The sequence below is a fragment of the Piliocolobus tephrosceles genome, chromosome 21 (assembly GCF_002776525.5).
Source record: "Piliocolobus tephrosceles isolate RC106 chromosome 21, ASM277652v3, whole genome shotgun sequence".
Taxonomy (NCBI): Eukaryota; Metazoa; Chordata; class Mammalia; order Primates; family Cercopithecidae; genus Piliocolobus; species Piliocolobus tephrosceles.
Window position 1 is genome coordinate 5,853,709 of NC_045454.1, and position 21,901 is coordinate 5,875,609.

The 21,901-nt window shown below is 42.4% G+C and overlaps 2 protein-coding genes and 1 pseudogene across 3 annotated transcripts in view; all 3 read right to left on the minus strand.

Moving 5' to 3' along the window:
* Positions 1-3,274, minus strand: part of LOC111530329 (zinc finger protein 611-like) — a 37,047-nt gene extending 33,773 nt beyond the window's left edge. The window contains exons 1-2 of the mRNA XM_031934780.1: positions 3,260-3,274; positions 1,562-1,688 (exon numbers count right to left, since the gene is read on the minus strand). Coding sequence (XP_031790640.1) covers positions 1,562-1,688; positions 3,260-3,274 — 142 coding nt within the window. The remainder of the gene's footprint in view (positions 1-1,561; positions 1,689-3,259) is intronic.
* A 5,829-nt stretch (positions 3,275-9,103) lies between these two features.
* LOC116418572 lies at positions 9,104-9,749 on the minus strand (annotated as a pseudogene).
* A 2,605-nt stretch (positions 9,750-12,354) lies between these two features.
* Positions 12,355-21,901, minus strand: part of LOC111530333 (zinc finger protein 534) — a 40,181-nt gene continuing 30,634 nt past the window's right edge. The window contains exons 3-4 of one of the 2 annotated variants that reach the window (XM_031934800.1): positions 12,849-12,966; positions 12,355-12,442 (exon numbers count right to left, since the gene is read on the minus strand). In XM_031934800.1, coding sequence (XP_031790660.1) covers positions 12,355-12,442; positions 12,849-12,966 — 206 coding nt within the window. Of the gene's footprint in view, positions 12,485-12,848; positions 12,967-21,901 lie in introns of both variants that reach the window. The other variant, XM_031934799.1, reaches the window with a different exon arrangement.

The following is a 21,901-nucleotide window of genomic DNA, read 5'->3' on the forward strand; positions in this document are numbered from 1 at the left end:
GGTGCGAGCCACCATGCTGAGTTGATCTTTGTATTTTTAGTAGAGACGAGGTTCCACCATGTTGGCCAGGCTGGTCTTGAACTCTTGAGCTCAAGTGACCTGCCTGTCTTGGCCTCCCAAAGTGGTGGGATTGCAGGTGTGAGCTACTGCACCAGGCCTATTTTTAGCGTTTAGTAGATTCAATGTTTCACCACATTGGCCAGACTGGTCTCAAACTACTAAAGTGATCTACTCACCTCGGCCTCCCAAAGTGCGGGATTAGAGGTGTGAGCCACTGCAGCCGGCCAGTCTAAGCTATTTCTGACAGGACAATGAAATGACAGAGACAAGAAAAAAAGCATCTCATCATCAACATCATCAAAGGCTGACAAATCTTATTAAACAAAGGAAATTTAGAGTCTGTACTGTAAAACTTGCAATATTTGAAGCCACCTAATATAGTATTAACATGTTTTTAAAACCTTGAGACAGGTCGGGAGTGTGGCTCATGCCTGTAATCTCAGCATTTTGGGAGGCTAAGGCGGGGGGATCACAAGGTCAGGAGATCGAGACCATCTTGAATAACAAGGTGAAACCCCGGCTCTACAAAAATAAATACATAAATAATATAAGAAACTAGACCACCCTGTTGGCACAAGCCTGTAGTACCAGCTACTCGGGAGGCTGAGGCAGGAGAATCACTTTAACCCATGAGGTGGAGGTTGCAGTGAGCCAAGATCGCATGACTGCACTTCAGCCAGGGTGACAAGAGGAAAACTCCAGCTCATAAATACATAAATTAATTCATAAAAGGACAGATACAAAAACTGGCATACGTGTACCTTTTCTTCATAACTAAACTTTTTCCATATTATTTAGAATAAAAAGCTTTGAAAAATACTGGGCTGGGTGTGGTGGCTCAAGCCTGTAATCCCAGCACTTAGGGAGGCCGAGACGGGCGGATCACGAGGTCAGGAGATCGAGACCATCCTGGCTAACACAGTGAAACCCCATCTCTACTAAAAAATACAAAAAAAAACTAGCTGGGCGAGGTGGTGGGCGCCTGTAGTCCCAGCTACTCTGGAGGCTGAGGCAGGAGAATGGCGTGAACCCGGGAGGCGGAGCTTGCAGTGAGCTGAGATCCGGCCACTGCACTCCGGCCCGGGCGACAGAGCGAGACTCCCTCTCAAAAAAAAAAAAAAAAGAAAAAGAAAAATACTGTACATATATGTTAACAGAAATGCAACATACACAGAAATAATTCTGACATAAATAATAAAAAGTTCTACTGGAGAAGGAGTAGTTTTACAGGTTATAATTTTTTTCTTTTTTTAACTGTGCCCAGCCTGCCGTAAGGTTGTATGCCTACTTGACTTCTGGAACCCCCACTGAGCTATCATGAAGAATACAGAACATCTAAACAAACGGGACAGTGAAAATCCAGATGCTACAACACGAAGCTTTTCATTCCAAAATCAATACGGCTTCCATTTTAGTGAAGGAACAATGGGAATCCCAAGAGAAACAAGAGAAAATGCAAAGATACGCAAGGGCACTTCCCCAGGAGGGAAGTTATCCTCACCCAGGGAGACCAGGTTCCTGTAATTCTCCAGCATCACGTCTCTGTACAGAGTCCTCTGAGCAGGGTCCAGGCATTTCCACTCCTCCTTAGGAAATTCTATGGCCACATCCCTGAATGTCAATAGACCCTGAAATGAAAACACATTTTGACCAAAAGGTTGGAGAAGTTCTTATCTTTACAGAAAATGAGAAGAGGAGAGAGGGGAAAGCAGGGATTTAATTGTAGGAATGTTCTGACAAATCCGAGTAAGGAATTTCTCACCACACGATGTCTTCCCAGTTGTGTTTGATTACACTTTTTGAAGAGGTCATGACACCCTCTCAGTATGAACTTCTTATGTTTGTGAAAAAAATACGAGCAATACCTCAATAAAAAAATCAATGCAGGGTTCCCGTTATAGAAATGTTAGGAACTTTGATTGATACACCAAGTGACATTCACTATCTAGATCAGCCAGAGCATGAGTGAGGTCTTCAAAGATGACAACGTCCACAGTGAAAGATCGGCCAGACATGGTGGCACATGGCTGTAATCCCATCTATGTGGGAGGCTGAGGCAGGAGAATCACTTGATCACTGGAGGCAGAGGTTGCCGTGATCCGAGATCGCGCCTCTGCACTTCAACCTGGAAAATGGAAATTCTGTCTCAAAAAAAAAAAAAAAAAAAAAAGCCAGTCGGGGTGCCAGGCACCTGTGGTCCCAGCTATTTGGCAGGTTAAGGTGGGAGGATGGCTTGATCCTGAGGGTTGAGGTTGCAGTGAGCTACGATCACGCCACTGCGTACCAGCCGGGGCAACAAAGCAAGACTCCATCTTAAAATACAATAAAATACATGAAAACATAAAAATTAGCCGGGCATGGTGGCAGCCGCCTGTAGACCCAGCTACTTGGGAGGCGAGGCAGGAGAATGGCGTGAACCTGGGAAGCTGAGCTTGCAGTGAGCCGAGATCACGCCACTGCACTCCAGCCTGGGCGACAGAGCGAGACTCCGTCTCGAAAAAAAAAAAAAGTAACCATTTTTACCGAAAACACCAGTTTCACAAGCCTCTCCACAGTAACACCACATTCTCCATGAGCTTCATGTGCTAAGAATGGTTTAATGAATCTCCTGCTATTATTTAGGTAGATTTCCTATTCTTAATGATGGAGAAAAACACCTTGTATCATTCATGTCTGTGTATGAACTTTCCATTATAATTAGTAAGATTTTTGGAGTCAGAAACACAGTAACTCACTCAATTACCTAAAAGTGTAGTACAAAATAAGGAAGAAAAGATTTTCCTTTCTGGTTTCCTTTTCTAGAATTTACATGTACTTAGTGCACATTGATACGTGACTTCCACTGGCAGCTGCTCTAATCCTGGTCCACAGAGAGCTGACAGAGCATCCAGATGTGGCCCCTGAACAATCCCTGCTGCCCAACAGCACTGATACCACAGGACCCTCACCCCGTCTCCATCCATGTCTGGTGTGAGCCCTTCCCAGGCCCATGCCCAGTGCCGCCTCTTCCCAAGTTCATGTCACTGGGTCACCGGAGATGGAATCTAAGTGAAATGAGAGGGACTGAGGGAAGGCACGGGTGAGTGTCAGCAAAACTGTCAGGCAGGGACACTTGAGACTCAGAGAAGATTCCCAACACCAAGGCCCAGCGTTGCTGAGAGGAAAGAGACAGAACAATCCACCAAGAGTGTCATCTCACTTGAGGAAGAGCCATTTCTGTCTCCTTTGCTTTCCTCTTCCTCTTCTGGATTTCTTCCTCAGGTACCAAGAGCCTTTGGAAATCAATCCTGAATGTTAAAAATGTGTTGTTTATTGCTCGTAATCAACACACCCACTCCCTGTAACACAACCACACATACAAAGTGACACGCACGTCCGTGTGAAGAGACCACTAAACAGGCTTTGTGTGAGCAACGAGGCTGTTTATTTCACCTGGGTGCAGGCAGGTAAGTCCGAAAAGAGAGTCAGCAAAGGGTGGTGGGATTATCAGTAATTCTTACAGGCTTTGCAATAGGTGGTAGAGTTAGGAGCAATGTTTCAAGGGCAGGGGGTGGATCTCACAAAGTACATTCTCCATGGTGGGGAGATTACAAAGAACCTTCTTAAGGGTAGGGGAGATTACAAAGCACATTGATCAGTGACAGTGGGGTAGAAACAAATCACAACAGTGAAATGTCATCAGTTAAGGCTATTTTCACTTCTTTTGTGGATCTTCAGTTGCTTCAGGCCATCTGGATGTATGTGTGCAGGTCACAGGGGATATGATGGGTTAGCTTGGACTCAGAGGACTGACACAAAGGAGACCTCACCCTGAGGAAATACAGTCCCTTCTGCTGCCCTCCAAACCAACGATGATAAACTCCTACAGGAAAACTCTGGCTCCCCTCCTGGAGAAGCCTCCACACACGCTGCAGCAATGGGGAGCTGGGCTGGAATGAGCTCCCCTTCAAGGCACAGACCCACCCCTGACCAAATCCCATGCAGACACTGGGTGTGGTGGCTCATGCCTGTCATCCCGGCACTCTAGGAGGCCGAGGTGGGTAGATCACTTGAGTTCAGGAGTTTGAGACCAGCCCGGGCAACATGGGGAAACCCCATCTCTACCAAAAATACAAAAATTTAGTCAGGTATTGTGGTACATGTCTGCACATCTGTGGTCTCAGCTATTTAGCAGGCTGAAGTGGGAGGATCACTTGAGCTCAGGAGTTTGAGACCAGCCTGGCCAACATGGTGAAACCCTGTCTCTACTAAAAATAGAAAAAATGGGCCAGGTGTGGTGGGTCATGCCTGTAATACTAGCACTCTGAAAGGCCGAGGTGTGCTGATTACTTGTGGTCAGCAGATCAAGACCAGTCTGGCCAACATGGTGAAACCCTGTCTCTACTAAATACACAAAAAGTAGCCGGAGGTGGTAATGGTCTGTAATCCCTGCTACTCGGGAGACTGAGGTAGGAGAATCACTTGAACCTGGGAGGTGAAAGTTGGAGTGAGCCAAGATCACATCACTATACTCCAGTCTTGGTGACAGAGTAAGACTCAAAAATACAATACAACACAATAAAATAAAAGTAAAAATACAAAAATTAGCCTGGTGTGGTGGCACACACCTGTAATCTCAGCTACTTGGGAGGCGGAGGCACAAGAATTGCTTGAATCCAGGAGACAGAGGTGGCAGTGAGCCAAGATCACAAGATCAGATTGCAATCACAGCCTGGACGATAAAATGACTTTGTCCAAAAAAAAAAAAAAAAAAAAAAAAGGCGCATTTCTGATGTGATTGATGCAGAGATAATAAAACCTGAGTAATATGATACAGACTGATGGGCAGAGGGAACTTCAGATGGGGGTGGGAGGGCATGGGAGTCATCTGAGTGGAGGGAAAGAGACAGGTTACATAGGGTAAGAGCAGGGAAAATGACCTGAGACAGGAAGGATTTTGACGTTTGGGAAAAGAGAAAAGCAAATGTGACTGGGGCAGAGGGAGTCAGGAGATGAGGGCAAGCTCCCAGGAGGAGGCTGGACACTGGCAGGGGCCCTGGACACAGGGCTGTGGAGCCACAGTGAGGAGCTGGGCTTTTGTCCTGGGGAACACGGGAAGCCGGTGGAGGGTTCCCTGCCAGGGACTGACATGATCTGCCTTAGATTTCGCTGTGATATCCTCATACAGACAAAGGCCCCGAGGATGGTCTCTGTGTCTGAGTCTACACCTCTGTTTCTTCCATTCTTCTGCTTTTCTCATTTTTAGGGTACTGCAACCCATTGAAAATTCTAATTACAACTGGGCACTCCTCTCCTCAAAAAAGAAAAAAGAAGAAAAGAAAAGAAAAGCCACATCCAGACACGCAATCCATTTTGCCAATCATTTCAGGGGCCAGGGTCACTCGGGTTGAGCTTTTCCGGTCAAGCCCCTCATCGCCAAGTTGCAGGGAGGCTCACTGGGGCTCAGATTGGAAGACATTTTCAGCAAGTTACCCTGAGAAGGTCTGAGATGAGTGAGAAGTTGTGCCTGAATTCTTACATTGGGGGGCTGGCAAGGGTAATGGGAAGGGTTGGTCTTACCACCCCCATCCTTGAAAATTAGAGAAGCATCTTACACATACCTGGGCTAAAGAAACTTCTTTTGGAAGGTTCTGATGACATTGATTCCTGACAGTTAGTTCTTCCTTACAAGAAAATCACAGTAACATTTATAAAATGCAGAAGTGTGAACACACAGTTATTTACCTTGAAAACAGTGAAAGAAGGTCAGCTGTAGAACTAAGACATAAGCAGATTATTTCAATCAAGAATACATGAGTGGTCACGCACAGTGGCTCACACCTGTACTCCCAGCACTTTGGGAGGTCGAGGTGGGCAGATCACCTGAAGTCAGGAGTTAGAGATCAGCCTGGCCAACATGGTGAAACCTTGTCTCTACTAAAAATGCAAAAAATTAACCGGGAATGGTGGAGGGCACCTGTAATCGCAACTAATCTGTAGGCTGAGGCAGGAGAATCACTTGAACCCGGAAGGCAGACGTTTGAGTGACACCAGATCGCACTATTGCATTCTAGCCTGAACCAAAACAGTGAAACTCCATCTAAAAGAAAAACAAGGCCGGGCGCGGTGGCTCAAGCCTGTAATCCCAGCACTTTGGGAGGCCGAGACGGGCGGATCACGAGGTCAGGAGATCGAGACCATCCTGGCTAACACAGTGAAACCCCGTCTCTACTAAAAAATACAAAAAACTAGCCGGGCGAGGTGGCGGGTGCCTGTAGTGCCAGCTACTCGGGAGGCTGAGGCAGGAGAATGGCGTAAACCCGGGAGGCGGAGCTTGCAGTGAGCTGAGATCCGGCCACTGCACTCCAGACTGGGCGACAGAGCGAGACTCCGTCTCAAAAAAAAAAAAAAAAAAAAAAAAAAGAAAAACAAAAAGAGGCTGGGCACGGTGGCTCATGCCTGTAATCCCAGCACATTGGGAGGCCGAGTCAGACAGATCACGAGGTCAGGAATTGGAGAACAGCTTGACAAACATGGTGAAACCCCATCTCTACTAAAAATATACAAAAATTAGCCAGGCATGCTATTGGGTGCCTGTAATTCCAGCTACTCAGGAGACTGAGGGAAGAGAATGACTTGATCAAAAGAGGCAGAGGTTGCAGTGAGCTGAGATCGCACCACTGCACTTCATCCAAGGCGACAGAGCGAGACTCCATTTCAAAAAAAAAATAAAAAAATTGAATACATGGATGCTTTTGGAGCAGTGTTCTATGCCACTCCAGCCCATATGTCAACAATTTTCCACAATGGCCCACAGGGCCTTGAGGGAAACACGCAATAAATAGCTCCCAGCTCAAGATTTTAACAAATGACCGAAAGAAAGAAAACTGAAAAACAGACTAACTGGTTAAACTACATTTTGATGTTAATTAAAAGGTCACTGATATCTGACTGGGCGCAGTGGCTCATGCCTTTAATCCCAGCACTTTGGGAGGCTGAGGCGGGTGGATCACGGGGTCAGGAGATCGAGACCATCCTGGACAACATGGTGAAACCCCATCTCTACTAAAATACAAAATATTAGCCAGGCGTGGTGGTGCATGCCTGTAGTCCCAGCTAGTCAGGAAGCTGAGGCAGTGGAATCGCTTGAACCCAGGAGGCAAAGGTTGCAGTGAGCTGAAATCACGCCACTGCACCCCAGTCTGCGGACAGAGCAAGATTCTGTCTAAATAAATAAATAAATAAAGTCCCTGACATCTTTACCAAGTACACACTGAAACAATCAAACTTAAGTATTAGGTACCAAAGGCTTCCAATAAATAACAAAGACTAGAAAGCATGCAGACCTCGATCTGAACCGGATGCTAATTTCAAACAGCAACCATTTTGAAACTGTTGTAAAAAAAAAAAAAAACAAAAACTAACGAATTCTGGGGTCAACCAGAAAATAACTGGAAAATAGACAAGTACAGAAATGAATGATATGAGCTGAGTATAGGATGCTGCAAAGGCATCTTTCAGAAGTCATTATGGATTAAGAAATAAAATTTTGAAAACTAAGATTTATCTCAAACTCAAACTGCAAAAAAACAAAAAATCAAAAAATAGAGAAATGAAGAGAAACCAGAAGGAAAAAAAGGAAGTCTTTTATACAATGAGAACGAAAGCATTTTTGATGTCTCTTTTTTTTTTTTTCATTTTTTTGTTTGTTTTTTTGAGATGAAGATTCACTCTGCCACTCTGGCTGTACTACCGTGGAATGATTTTGTCTCATGGCAACCTCTGCCTCCCAGATTTAAGCGACTGTCATGCCTTAGCCTCCCAAATAGCTGGAACTAAAGGTACATACCACCACCTCTAATTTTTGTATTTTTACTATAGATAGGGTTTCACCATGTTAGCCAGGGTGCTCTTGAACTTCTGACTTTAGGTGATTCGCTTACTTCAGTCTACCAAAGTGCTATGATTGCAGTGATGAGGCACCACGTCCGGCTTTGATATCCTTTTCTTTTTTTTTTTAATTCAGATTCTCGCTCTGTCACCCAGGCTGGAGTGCAGTGGTGCGATCTCAGCTCACTGCAAGCTCCGCCTCCCGGGTTTACGCCATTCTCCTGCCTCAGTCTCCTGAGTAGCTGGGACTACAGGCGCCCGCCACCTCGCCCGGCTAATTTTTTGTATTTTTAGTAGAGACTGGGTTTCACTGTTTTAGCCAGGACGGTCTCGATATCCTGACCTCGTTATCTGCCCGCCTCGGCCTCCCAAAGTGCTGGGATTACAGGCGTGAGCTTCTGCAGCCAGCCTGATATCCCTTTTAAAAAGTAGTCTTAAAAAAGTACTATCTGAAAAAAAAAAGAAGAAGAAGAAGGAGGAGGAGAAGGAGAAGGAGAAGGAGAAGAAGAGGAGGAAGAAGAAGAAAGAAAATAGGAAAGAAGGCAGGGCGCAGTGGCTCATGCCTGTAATCTCATCACTTTGGGAGGCCGAGGTGGGTGGATCACCTGAGGTCGGGAGTTCAAGACCAGCCTGACCAATATGGAGAAACCCTGTCTCTACTAAAAATATAAAAAATTAGCCGAGCATGGTGGCACATGCCTGTAATCTCAGCAACTAGGGAGGCTTAGGCAGGAGAATTGCTTGACCCCGGGAGGTGGAGGTTGCAGTGAGCCAAGATCGCACCATTGCATTCCAGCCTGGGCAACAAGAGCGACACTCCATCTCAAAAAAAAAAAAAAAAAAAAGAAAGAAAGAAAGAAAGAAAGAAAGAAAGAAAGAAAGAGAAAATAAGAAACAAAAAAAGCAGGCTGGGAAAAGTGGCTCACATCTGTTGGCCGTGCTGGTTTCAAACTCCTGACCTCAAGTAATCTACATGCTTTGGCCTCCCAACATGCTAGGATTACAGGCCTGAGCCACCACACCTGGCCCAATCCTCTTAACATAAACACTTTAATGTCAATTAAGGCTTGAACTCAATGTTAAGTCAACACAAACTCAAGTCAATGCTGAATTGACTCTAATGTCAATTAATGCTTGATGGTTTGCTACAGTCATTGCATTGGGAACAGTTATCTCAAAAATGAATTTTCTGATGTTCTGCAAAGAGTGACCTCGGACTAAAGACCTTGCCACACTTATGACGTTTGTAAGATTTCTGTCCAGTATGGATTCTCTGATGTCTAATGAATGTGAAGTAAAGGCTTTGCCACAATCATCACACTAGTGAGCTTTCTCTCCTGTATGAATTCTCCTATGTTTTGCATAAGATGAAACTTGACTGAAGACCTTGCCACAGTCATGACATTTGTAATGTTTCTCTGCAGTATGAGTTTGCCAATGAACTGCAATGTACAAATGATGTCTGAAAACTTTGCCACATTTATTACAGTTGCAAGATCTCTCTTCATTATGTATTCTGCAGTGATTTCCAATCATTGTAGAGTTCCTGAAGACTTTGTGACAATCGTCGCATTAGTCAAGTTTCCCTACACCATGAATTGCCTGATGGTGAATAAGTGTTGACCTATCACTAAAGGCTTTGCCACACTCATAACACTTGTAAGGTTTCTCTCCAGTGTGAATTCTCCTATGTCTTTTAAGGTGTGATTTGTGACTGAAAACTTTGTCACGTGTTTCACATTTGTGAGGTTTCTCTCCAGTATGAATTCTATGATGACATGAAAGGTGTGATTGTTCATTAAAAGTCTTCCCACATTCATTACACTTGTAAGGTTTCTCTGCAGTGTGAATTCTAGTATGTCGTGTCAGGTATGAATTACACACAAAAGCCTTGTCACAAACCTACATTTGTAAGATTTCTCTCCAGTATGAAGTCTACGATGGCATACAAGGGATGTCCAGTGACGGAAGATATTGTCGCACTCATTACACTTGTAAGGTTTCTCACCACTATGAACTCTACGATGGCTTACAAGGTTTGACCTCAGACTGAAGGTCTTGCTGCACTCCTTACACTTGGAAGTTTTCCTTCCACTATGAATTCTAGTATGTTTTGCTGCATAGGAACGACATATGAAAGCCTTGTCACAAACCTTACATTTTTAAGATTTCTCTCCACCATGAAGTCTACGATGCCATACAAGGGATGACTTATAACTGAAGGTCTTGCCACACTCATTACACTTGTAAGGTTTCTCTCCAGTATGAATTATAGCATGGTTTGCCAGACAGAAATGACACGTGAAAGCCTTGTCACAAACATTACATTTGTAAGGCTTCTCTCCAGTATGAAGTCTGTGATGACGGGAAAGGTGCGCTTGTTGATTAAAACCCTTCCCACATTCATTACACTTGTAAGGTTTCTCACCACTATGAAGTGTATGATGGCGTAGAAGGGATGACCTGCGACTGAAGGTCTTGCCGCACTCATTACACTTGTAAGTTTTCTCTGTAGTGTGAATTCTTCTATGTCGAGCCAGCTGTGAATTACACGTGAAAGCTGTGTCACAAACCTTACATTTGTATGGTTTCTCTCCAGTATGAATTATCTTATGTGTCTCAAGGGTTGATTTCTTGGTCACACTCTTTACATTTGTAAGGTTTCTCTATGGTATGAAGTCTACGATGATGTGAAAAGTTTGATTGTTGATTAAAAGCCTTGCCACATTCATTACACTTGTAAGGTTTCTCTCCAGTATGAATTATAGCATGGTTTGTCAGATAGGAATGATAAGTGAAAACCTTGTCACAAATATTACATTTGTAAAGTTTCTCTCCAGTATGAAGTCTATGATGATGGGAAAGGTGGGCTTGTCGATTAAAACCCTTCCCACATTCATTACACTCGTAAGGTTTCCCTGCACTGTGAATTCTAGTATGTCCTGTAAGGTCTGAATTACGCATGAACGCCGTGTCACAAACCATACATTTGTAAGATTTCTCTCCAGTATGAAGTGCAAGATGGTATACAAGGTGTGACTTGCGACTGAAGGTCCTGCTGCACTCATTACACTTGTAAGGTTTCTCACCACTATGAAGTCTATGATGGCATACAAGGGATGACCTGCAACTGAAGGTCTTGCCGCACTCATTACACTTGTAAGTCTTCTCTGTAGTGTGAATTCTTCTATGCCGAGTCAGCTGTAAATTACACGTGAAAGCTGTGTCACAAACCTTACATTTGTATGGCTTCTCTCCAGTATGAATTCTTTTATGTGTCTCAAGGGTTGATTTCTGGCTGAAAACGTTCTCACATGCTTCACATTTGCAAGGCTTCTCTCCAGTGTGAAGTCTATGATGATGTGAAAGGTGTGACTGTTGACTAAAAGCCTTCCCACATTCATTACACTTGTAAAGTTTCTCTCCACTATAAATTGCCTTATGAATTACAAGGGCTGAATTTTGACCAAAGATCTTGCCACACTCATTACACTTGTAAGGTTTCTCTCCAGTATGAAGTCTACGATGGCATGTAAGGGATGACACCTGACTGAAGGACTTGCCACATTCATTACACTTGTAAGGTTTCTCACCCGTGTGGCATCTCTGATGGCATGCGAGGCACTGCTTGTGATGAAAGAGCTTGCCACATACATCACATTTATATGGTTTGTCTCCTAAATTGATTATCTCGTGTTTCCTTAAGAGTGAGCTATAAGTAAAGGCTTTGTCACTCTCATTACATTGGAAAGATGTTTCTCCCATGTGTACTTCCTGTTCTTCTGTGAGTAATGAAGAAGTTAGGGAATTATTCCCATGGTTATTAGAAATATGGATTTGAGGCCTACAAGAAATTCTTTGGGCCGGGCGCGGTGGCTCAAGCCTGTAATCCCAGCACTTTGGGAGGCCGAGACGGGCGGATCACGAGGTCAGGAGATCGAGACCATCCTGGCTAACACGGTGAAACCCCGTCTCTACTAAAAATACAAAAACTAGCCGGGCAAGGTGGCGGGCGCCTGTAGTCCCAGCTACTCCGGAGGCTGAGGCAGGAGAATGGCATAAACCCGGGAGGCAGAGCTTGCAGTGAGCTGAGATCCGGCCACTGCACTCCAGTCCCGGTGACAGAGCGAGACTCCGCCTCAAAAAAAAAAAAAAAAAGAAATTCTTTGGGATGCTGAATCCAAGGGAGCATCATTAGTAGATTTCTCAAGTTGATTAGCAATTATACCTTTGATCTGAAATAAGTGGAGTTCAGGCAGATACGAATAAAAGCTTGATCCAAGCTGGTCATTAACAGGCTTGTTTCCAGCTTGCCTTTGATCATAACTGTCTGTATTACCAGTCAAGATTTTAATTTTTGTCATGGGTGCTTCATGGCCATTTCTTTCATCTTGACACTGAAATTCAATCTCATGAATTTCTTTCTCAATTTCCTGAAAGCAAAAATCTCCAATGTGATGACTTACATGTCTTTGCAATGTCCCTGTGTGGAACACTTCTGTATTGCCCTGCCCTGTTGACAAGACATTCTTTATCATGCATTTGGAAGCGATATCTACAAAACATAAACACCAATAGGTTTCCAATTAAGTACAGATGGTAAATCATACTGAAGTGTGTAAATACGACACACAAAAGCAATACTTATTTTGAAGTTCCCAAAAATGATCTTCAAAGTTTAAGAACACAAAAGGAGTAGATTCTTTAATAAATAAAGGGCAATTACATGTCCTTCAAATCAATTCTATGAAAGTTTATTTTCTGGCCAGGCACGGTGGCTCACGCCCATAATCCCAGCACTTTGGGAGGCCAGGGCAGGAGGATCATGAGGTCAGGAGATCGAGACCATCCTGGCTAACACGGTGAAACCCCATCTCTACTAAAAATACAAAAAATTAGCCAGGCACGGTGGCGGGCACCTGTAGTCCCAGCTACTCGGGAGGCTGAGGCAGGAGAATGGAGTGAACCTGGGAGGTGGAGCTTGCAGTGAGCCGAGATCGCGCCACTGCACTCCAGCCTGGGTGACAGAGCAAGATTCTGTCTCAAAAAAAAGAAAGTCTATTTTCTATAACACGACAAAACGCTGACAGGGCACAAACATGTGTAAGCCGAAAGTAAGGATTATTTTTCCACCATGACCCTAAAGTGTGTGACAATTTGCAAAAAACATATCAGTGTCACATCAATGAAGAGAAAAATATATATTCTTCATATTTAAACCATATTTACTATATACAAATAAATGCTAAAAAAAAATGCACACAATATACTATATTGGTAAATAATACACAGCAAGCTCATGTAAGGATAACCAAAAGCACTGGAAATTCTGTATTGTCAAACAATTACAGCACTGAGAAGATAATAAAAGATTACAAAAATTAGCCAGGTGTGGTGGCCCGTGCCTGTAGTCCCAGCTACTTGGGAGGCTGAGGCACAAGAATCACTTGAACCTGGGAGGCAGAGGTTGCAGTAGGCTGAGATTGCACCACTGCACTCCAGCCTGGGTGACAAAGTGAGACTCTGTCTCAAAAAAAAAAAAAAGAATGTTAATACAATATTTTTCTGAATAAATGTCATAAAATTACCTATGTCCACACAGAACAGGCACTTAGTGATGTTTTTAAACTTCTCATATTTTTATTTTTTTGAGATGGAGTCTTGCACTCCAGCTTGGAGTGCCATGGCAGAATCTCAGTTCACTGCAACCTCTGCCTTCTGGGTTGAAGTGATTCTCCTGCCTCACACTCCTGAATACCTGGGATTACAGGCACGCACCACTATGCCTGGCTAGTTTTTGTGTTTTTAGTAAAGATGGGGCTTCACCATGTTGGTCCGGCTGGTCCTGACCTCAAGTAATCCACCCGCCTCAGCTTCCCAAAGTTCTGGGATTACAGGTGTGGGTCACTGCACCCGGTAGCACTTGTGACATTAATGAGTGGAGTGTGTCAGTTATATTGCATACCATGTACCAAAAAGCCATATATAAAATTATAAAAATTAATTAATAAAATGTTGTAACCCATGATAAAACCAGCAAGCAAATGAGCACATTTATACAGCTTACAGAATTCTAAACAATTCCCTCTGAAGAACAAAGCTACAACTTCTACTTAACCACCAGCACACAATATCAGAACTGAAATACATGTTAAGATCACTACCTTCTGATGTATGAGGTAAATGAAATACACAACATTTGGCCAGACGTGGAGGCTCACGACCATGCCCAGATAATTTTTATAGTTTTACTAGAGACGGAGCTTCACTATGTTGGCCCGAATGGTCTCGATCTTTTGACCTCATGATCCGCCCTCCTCGGCCTCCCAAAGTGCTGGGATTACAGGAGTGAGCCAACGCGCCCAGCCTCTCTATTTTTGAGATAGAATTTCGCTCTTGTTGCCCAGGCTGGAGTGCAATAGCGTGATCTAGGATCACCACAAACTCTGCCTCTTGTTGGTCAGGATGGTCTTGAATCCCTGACTTCATGATCTGCCTGCCTCAGCTTCCCAAAGTGTTTGGATTACAGCATTGTGATTGCGGTGAGCCACCGTGCCCAGCAATAGTCTGTTTTCTTTGATATTAACATAGCCACCTTGTTTACTGATGATTAACATTTGCATGGAATATCTTTTTCCATCCTTTGAATTTCATTGTGTATGTCCTTACAGTTAAGGGGGTTCTCTTGTGGACAGACATCAGTTGAATCCTATTTTCTTCTGATTCTAAAGTTACATCATTTAGATTTGAAGTACTCATAGAGAAGTTCTTATTGTTGCATATTGTTACATACTATCTGTAGATCTTGTAACATCTTGTAGAATTTTTGTCCTGCATACCTCTCTTCCTATCGGCTTTTGTGTTTTGTTGATTTTTTTTTTTTTTTTTGTAGTAATGTGCTTTGATTCCCATCTCATCTCCTTCTGTGTATGTTCTGTAGATTTTCTTTTTGGGGTTACCATTGCAGTTATGTAAAATATTCTAAGTTGAAAATTCTATTTTAAAATGTTAACAGTTTAACTTTGATCATACACAGAAAACTACTTCATAATTTGGCTCTGACTTTATGTTATTAATGGCATAAATTACTTCCATATATGTTATGTTTTTATTAACATAAACTTGTAGTGCATTTTAAGTGATTTTGCCTTTTAAATGCTAGGAATGAATTAAAAGTCAAGTTTCAAATGAAAAGTACATGAACACATGCTTGCATATGTGATCATTTAATGACCATTAATGCTAAACTTATATTTTCATTTCGGTTAGTGTGCTGTCTTGGGTCCTTTTATTTCATCTTGAAGAACTCCCTTTAGCATTTCTTTTTAGACAGATCTAGAGTACTAATGAACTTTCTCATCTCTTCTTTATCTAGGAAAGTCTAAATTACTCCTTTATTTTTGGAGGTGACTTTTGCTAAAAAGTAGTTCTTAGCAAAATCCATTAAAAAGTAAAATCAATTAAAAAGTAATTTTAATTGTGTCTCTTTGTGAATGGCCTTGGGTCAATTTTAGCTAGAGTGGTCAAGTTTCTTTAATTTATATATACTTTTTTTCTTCAGATTTGGGACCTTTTAGAAATTCTTAGTTCAATTGCATATTCTGATCCTCTGTCTTCTATGTACGAACCTCCAGTAGTTTGTATATTTTTCCCCTTGATCACTTGATAGTATCCCACAAATTTATTAGAATCTGTTTGCTTTTCTTGACCAGGTATAGTGGCTCACACCTATAATCCCAGAACTCTGGGAGGCCGAGGTGGGCAGATCACTTGAGGCCAGGAGTTTGGGACCAGGCAGGCCAAAAAGATGAAACCCCATCTCTACTAAAAATACAAAAATTAGCCAGGTGTGGTGATGCACATCAGGAGTCCCAGGTACTTGAAAGTTTGAAGCATGAGAATCACTTGAGCTTGGGAGATGGAGGTTACAGTGAACCACAATTGTGCCACTGTACTCCAGCCTGGACAACAGGTGAGACTGTGTAAAAAAAAAAAAAAAAAATTATATTGTTGTTTGCTTTTCTTTGTGTTTTTTTTTTTTCTTTGAAGATGATACTCTGGAGTAACATATCTTTATTTTTGCTTATTTTTTTCTGTGCCTTGTTCCGTCTGATGTTTTGCAGCCTAATGAATTTTTACTTCAGCTACTGTATTTCCACTCCAGAAATTGATTTTTGTTTTCAATAGTTTCTTCTTTGTTTTTATATTCTCTTTATCATGTATTGTTTTCCCAATTTCACTTAGTTGTTTATCTCTGTTACCTTTTAGCTCATTAGGTATCTCTAGGTAGCTGCTTAAAATAATTTTCAAGCAATTCAGAGGGCTGCCTTAAAAAGTTTGGTTTCTGGAAATAAATTTATTACTATAATTTTGGTCACATTTCCGTCTTCTTGTACTCCTTTTAACTTTTGTTTGAGGTTTAGTGAAATAACCACTCTTCCCAATGGTTTTGTATAAAAATCGCCGGGCGCGGTGGCTCAAGCCTGTAATCCCAGCACTTTGGGAGGCCGAGACGGGCGGATCACGAGGTCAGGAGATCGAGACCATCCTGGCTAACACGGTGAAACCCCGTCTCTACTAAAAATACAAAAACTAGCCGGGCGAGGTGGCGGGCGCCTGTAGTCCCAGCTACTCCGGAGGCTGAGGCAGGAGAATGGCGTAAACCCGGGAGGCGGAGCTTGCAGTGAGCTGAGATCCGGCCACTGCACTCCAGCCTGGGCGACAGAGCGAGACTCTGTCTCAAAAAAAAAAAAAAAATTGTGTAGGGGGCGAACTTTACTAATAAGCCTGTTGCACAGGATGAACGAACATTCACTCCTTTTCTGTGGGTGTGTCTTTCTTGGTTTCATGCATGTACTATTACTGATGGATATATTGCTGCTCTTTAACATCTTATTTTCTCTAAAGGGCTAACTCCTGGTTTTTCTGAGAAACTTTGAGTTTCTGTTGTATTGTTCTTCTCATAATCTTTATTACATTCCTTCATAGTCCTGCTGACTCCTGTATATTTCCCACTGCTCCAATGTATCACCTTACTCTCTTACGTTTTTGGCATTGTGAACGTGTTATAAAAAGTATGCTGATATTCCTTGCAATATCAGAGACAGATGAGGTAGTTTCTACTTCCTTCATTAGATTCTAAACATGCCAGAACCATGGGTTCAAGTTTGTCTTTTCATGCATTCCTAGGGAGGATCTGTGTATGGAGAATCAATGCAAGAACCAAGCCTATTAAAAATCAGATCAGATTAACCTCTGAGTCCCATCTGCCCAAACTGCAGCTGTTTCAGGTTGAAAGAAAAATTTATGTATGTAATCAAGTGGAAAAGTCTATTGAGCAGAGTCCCTCAGTTTTACCACTTGAAAAAATTTCTTCTAGTGTGAAAACCCACGTTAATAAATGTAGCAGTGATTTTATTGATTCTCCACTTCTCCCACAAGAACAGAAAACACACATTAGGGAAAATTCTTATGAACATAATGAGCATGGCAAAGTCTTTAGAGTGTCTTCAATCCTTGCTAACCATGACATGATCCTGGATCCAGATAAACTTTACAAATGTAATGAGTGTGGTAAAGTCTTCAGGAACAATTCATACATTGTACAATACCACAGAATTCATACTGGAGAGACACCCTACAAATATAACAAATGTGCAATATCTTTAATCACAATTCACATCTTGCAGAACATCTGAGAATTCCTACTGGAGAGAAACATTACAAATGTACGAAATGTGGCAAGGTCTTTAGTCACAATTCACACTTTACAGAGTATTGGAGAGTCCATACTGGAGAGAAACCTTACAAATGTAATGAATGAGGCAAATTCTTTAGTCACAATTCAAACCTTGCACATCAAATAATTCATACTGGAGAAAGTGTCAGAAATACAATGAATGTGGCAAAATATTTAATGAGTGGTCAGATCTCACTGTCCACCTTGTAATTCATACTGGAGAGAACCTTAGAAATGTAAAAAATGTGGCAAAGTCTTCAAGTATGAGTTATTCCTTATCACTCATCAGAGAATTCATACTGGAGATAAACTTTACAAATGTAATGAGTGTGGTAAAGTCTTCAGGAAGAATTCATACCTTGCAAAACATCAGAGAATTCATACTGGAGAGAAACCTTACAAATATAATGAATGTTAAAAGGTCTTTATTTGCAGTTCACACCTTGCAGAATATTGGATAATTCAAACCAGAGAGAAGCCTTACAAATGTAATGCATATGGCAAAGTTTTTAGTCAACTTTCATACCTTGTATGACATCAAAGAATTTATATGGGCTCTCCCATACGCATCTCCCTAGGAATGCATGAAAAGCCTTACAAATATATTGAATGTAGCAAAGGATTTAGTGACTATTCAGGTCTTACTGTCCATCTTCTAATCCATAGTGGAGAAAAATCTTACAAAGTAAAGAACATGGCAAGGTCTTCAGGCATACGTTATCTCTAAGCAGTCATCAGAGAATTCATGCTGGAGCCAGGCCTTACAAATGTAATGAATGTGGCAAGGTCTTCAATTAAATTGCACACTTTGCATGACATTGGAGAACTCATACTGGAGAGAAACATTACAAATGTAATGAATGTGGTAAGATCTTTAGTCACAATCCACAACTTACAGAACACTGGAGAATTCATATGGTAGAGAAACCTTATAGATGTAATGAATGTGGCAAGGTCTATAGTAGCTATTCATACCTAGCACAATGTTGGATAATTCATACAGGAGAGAAACTTTACAAATGTAATAAATGTGGCAAAGAATTTAGTGGGCATTCAAGTCTCACTACCCATCTGTAAATCCACACTGGAAAGAAACCTTATAAATGTAAGGAATGGGATAAGGACTTCAGGCACAAGTTCTCCTTAACAATTCATCAGATAATTCATACTGGAGAGAGACATAAATGTAATGAATGCGGCAAAGCCTTTAATCAAATTTCACACCTTGCAAAACATCAGATAGTTCATACTGGAGAGAAACCTTACAAATGTAATTAATATAGCTAAGCATTTAGTGTGCATTCAAGCCGTGCTTTTCATAAAATAATCCACAATGCAGAAAAACCTTACAAATGTAATGAGGGAGGCAAGGTTTTTAAACAAAATTCCACCTTACAAGTCATCAGAGTCCATTCTGGAGAGAAACCTTACAAATGTAATGAGAGTGTAAGGTCTTCTGAGTGGTCTCGAATGTAAGTTTTCTGTTTATACAAATCAAGTAAGAACATAAGCTTCCAGGCTGAGCACAGTGGCTCACGCCTGTAATTGCCTCCTTGGGAGGCCAAGGCAGGTGGATCATTTGAGGTCAGGAGTTGGAGACCAGGCTGGCCATCATGGCAAAACACTGTCTTTCTAAAAATAGAAAAATTATTTGGGAGGCCAAGACCGGCGGATCACGAGGTCAGGAGATCGAGACCATCCTGGCGAACATGGTGAAACCCTGTCTCTACTAAAAAATACAAAAAACTAGCTGGGTGAGGTGGCGGGCACCTGTAGTCCCAGCTACTCGGGAGGCTGAGGCAGGAGAATGGCGTCAACCCGGGAGGCGGAGCTTGCAGTGCGCTGAGATCCGGCCACTGCACTCCAGCCCAGGCGACAGAGCGAGACTCCATCTCAAAAAAAAAAAAAAAAGAAAAATTAGTTGTATATGGTGAGGAATGCATGTAATACCAGCTATTCGAGAGGCTGAGGCACAAGAATCACTTGAGCCTGGGAGGTGGAGGTTGCAATGGGCAGCAATATGCGTGTATATTATATATATACACACACACATAAATATATGTATATATGTATATGTATGGGTGTGTGTGTCTGTGTGTGTGTGTGTGCATATATATATATATAGAGAGAGAGAGAGAGAGAGAGACCGTAATAGGCTTCCTATCTATTTCACTGTGAGGAACATCATGATTAATTAACCAATGCCAGAGCTGTACATGAGTCAAACTATTCTGATTGCTGCTTTGTCTCTGATGTTCATTACAGGAACTACACCCACCTTGCCTTTAAAGATTGAGTACTGCCACTTGGCCCCTGCAACCTCAAGATCTAATTATTCCCATTGCATTAAATTTTTCCAATTGGGTGACTGTGATTCCCACTCTAAGATCTGGCATACAGAGAAGAGCAATCACAGAGATTCTCAAGGATTTGTCTTCTCCTCACAAATCTATTTTGCAAGGTATTGGTGAAGGGGATGTCTTCTGGATCCTTCAAGTTGGGATGAATAAGTTCTAAAATGGCAAACCCATGCTAGCATTCCAATCTGCCTAAGCCTTTGGATCTGTTCCTCTATATTAAACCAAGGGAGATCAGGCACTTCCAGCTCATTTACAGTGAGCCAGATTTCAATCCATGCTTCAGCTAACCAAGCAAATAAACTCTTAGAACCCTTTTCTAAATCACTGAGCTGCAACACTAAATGCAAATTCCCTGGTTTATTGAGCCCACATTAATAAATTCAGCCTGATCCAACTTTATGTTCCTGCCACCATTATCTCACACCCTGGTTCCCTGGATTTCTGCTTATGTAAGGAAACTCAAGCAGTTCTTCTGCAGTGCAGTGCACCTCCTCATGGGTCCCATCACCTCGAGGAGCCACTGGGACTTGAGTCTAGTTAAAGGTCTAGAGGCAAAGAAGGGTGGTGGGGGTGGATCCTGAGAAGAATCAGCATTGTCTTTCCCTGCAGCTGGCTCACAGGAGGCTATTGTTGCTTCCTTAGGCGATGGATGGTGAATCTCCTCAGAAAAAATGTACAAAGACTAGAAGCAGCCTGGGTGGGGAAGAAGATGTTGCCACCATGAGGGGTAGGGAGGCCATTTTCTCTCACAAAAGGGGCTCATCAGGATTTAAGAGCTCAGTGTTCCCATCTTCATCAGGATCCTCCCACACATCCCCATGTCAAGTTACATGGTCCTAATCTTTCCCAACCAATGCCCTCACTTTATAGACACCTGGTGAGGCTGAGTGTGCACCAATCATTGTAGGCCATCCACTCACATAAGAGTTTGTGTCTGCTTTTTGGCAATTTCAGCCTTTTGTCTATAAAAGAGTCCACCCAGGGTACCCTTAGAAACTTTGAGGTTAAGTATGATATCTTCTAGATCCGGGACTTATCTTCTCTGAGCTTATCCATTTATTTCATCATTTTTTACCAGGGAACTTAGGAAAGCAACTTCATTATATTCTTTGGTTCTCCAGAAATGTTGAAAAGTATCATGTATAAAGTCACTAAACTCCTTGCTTCTCGGGAGCACTGAATCATGAGTATCAAATACATTTATTTTGCACAACTCTCTAAACAATGCATACTAAGACTACCAGTGCTCTCTGTACTATTAGAAGTACAGTCCTTAGCATTTTTAGTTCTAATAATATTAGAGAGCCAACTCCAGAAGCCACTAAACCAACTAAGGAAATTCATCCTTAAAATTTTGTTCCTCTAGGCTGGACACAGTGGCTCACACCTGTATTCTCAGTATTTTGGGAGGCCAAGGCATGTGGATAGCTTGAGTTCAGGAGTTCAAGATCAGCCTGGGAAGCATGGCAAAACCCCATCACTACAAAAAATGCAAAAATTAGCCGGGTATGGTGGTGCACACCTGTAGTCCCAGCTGCTTGAGGGGCTGAGGCAGGAGGATTCCTTGAACCTGGGAGGTGGAGGTTGCAGTGAGCCAAGATTGCATCACTGCACTCCAGCCTGGGCAAGAGTGAGACCCTGTCAAAATATATATATACATATATGTTCCTCTAGAATCACTCCAGGCACCAAAGTCTCTATTAGTCGGGGTTCTCTATAGGTACAGAACCAATGGGATACATGTATATATAAAAGGGAGTTTATAGGGAGAATTGGCTCACACAATTACAAGGCAAACATCCTATGATAGGCTGTATGCAAGCTGGAGAAGAGAGAAGGTGGTAGTGGCTCAGTCCAAGTCTGAAAGCCTCAC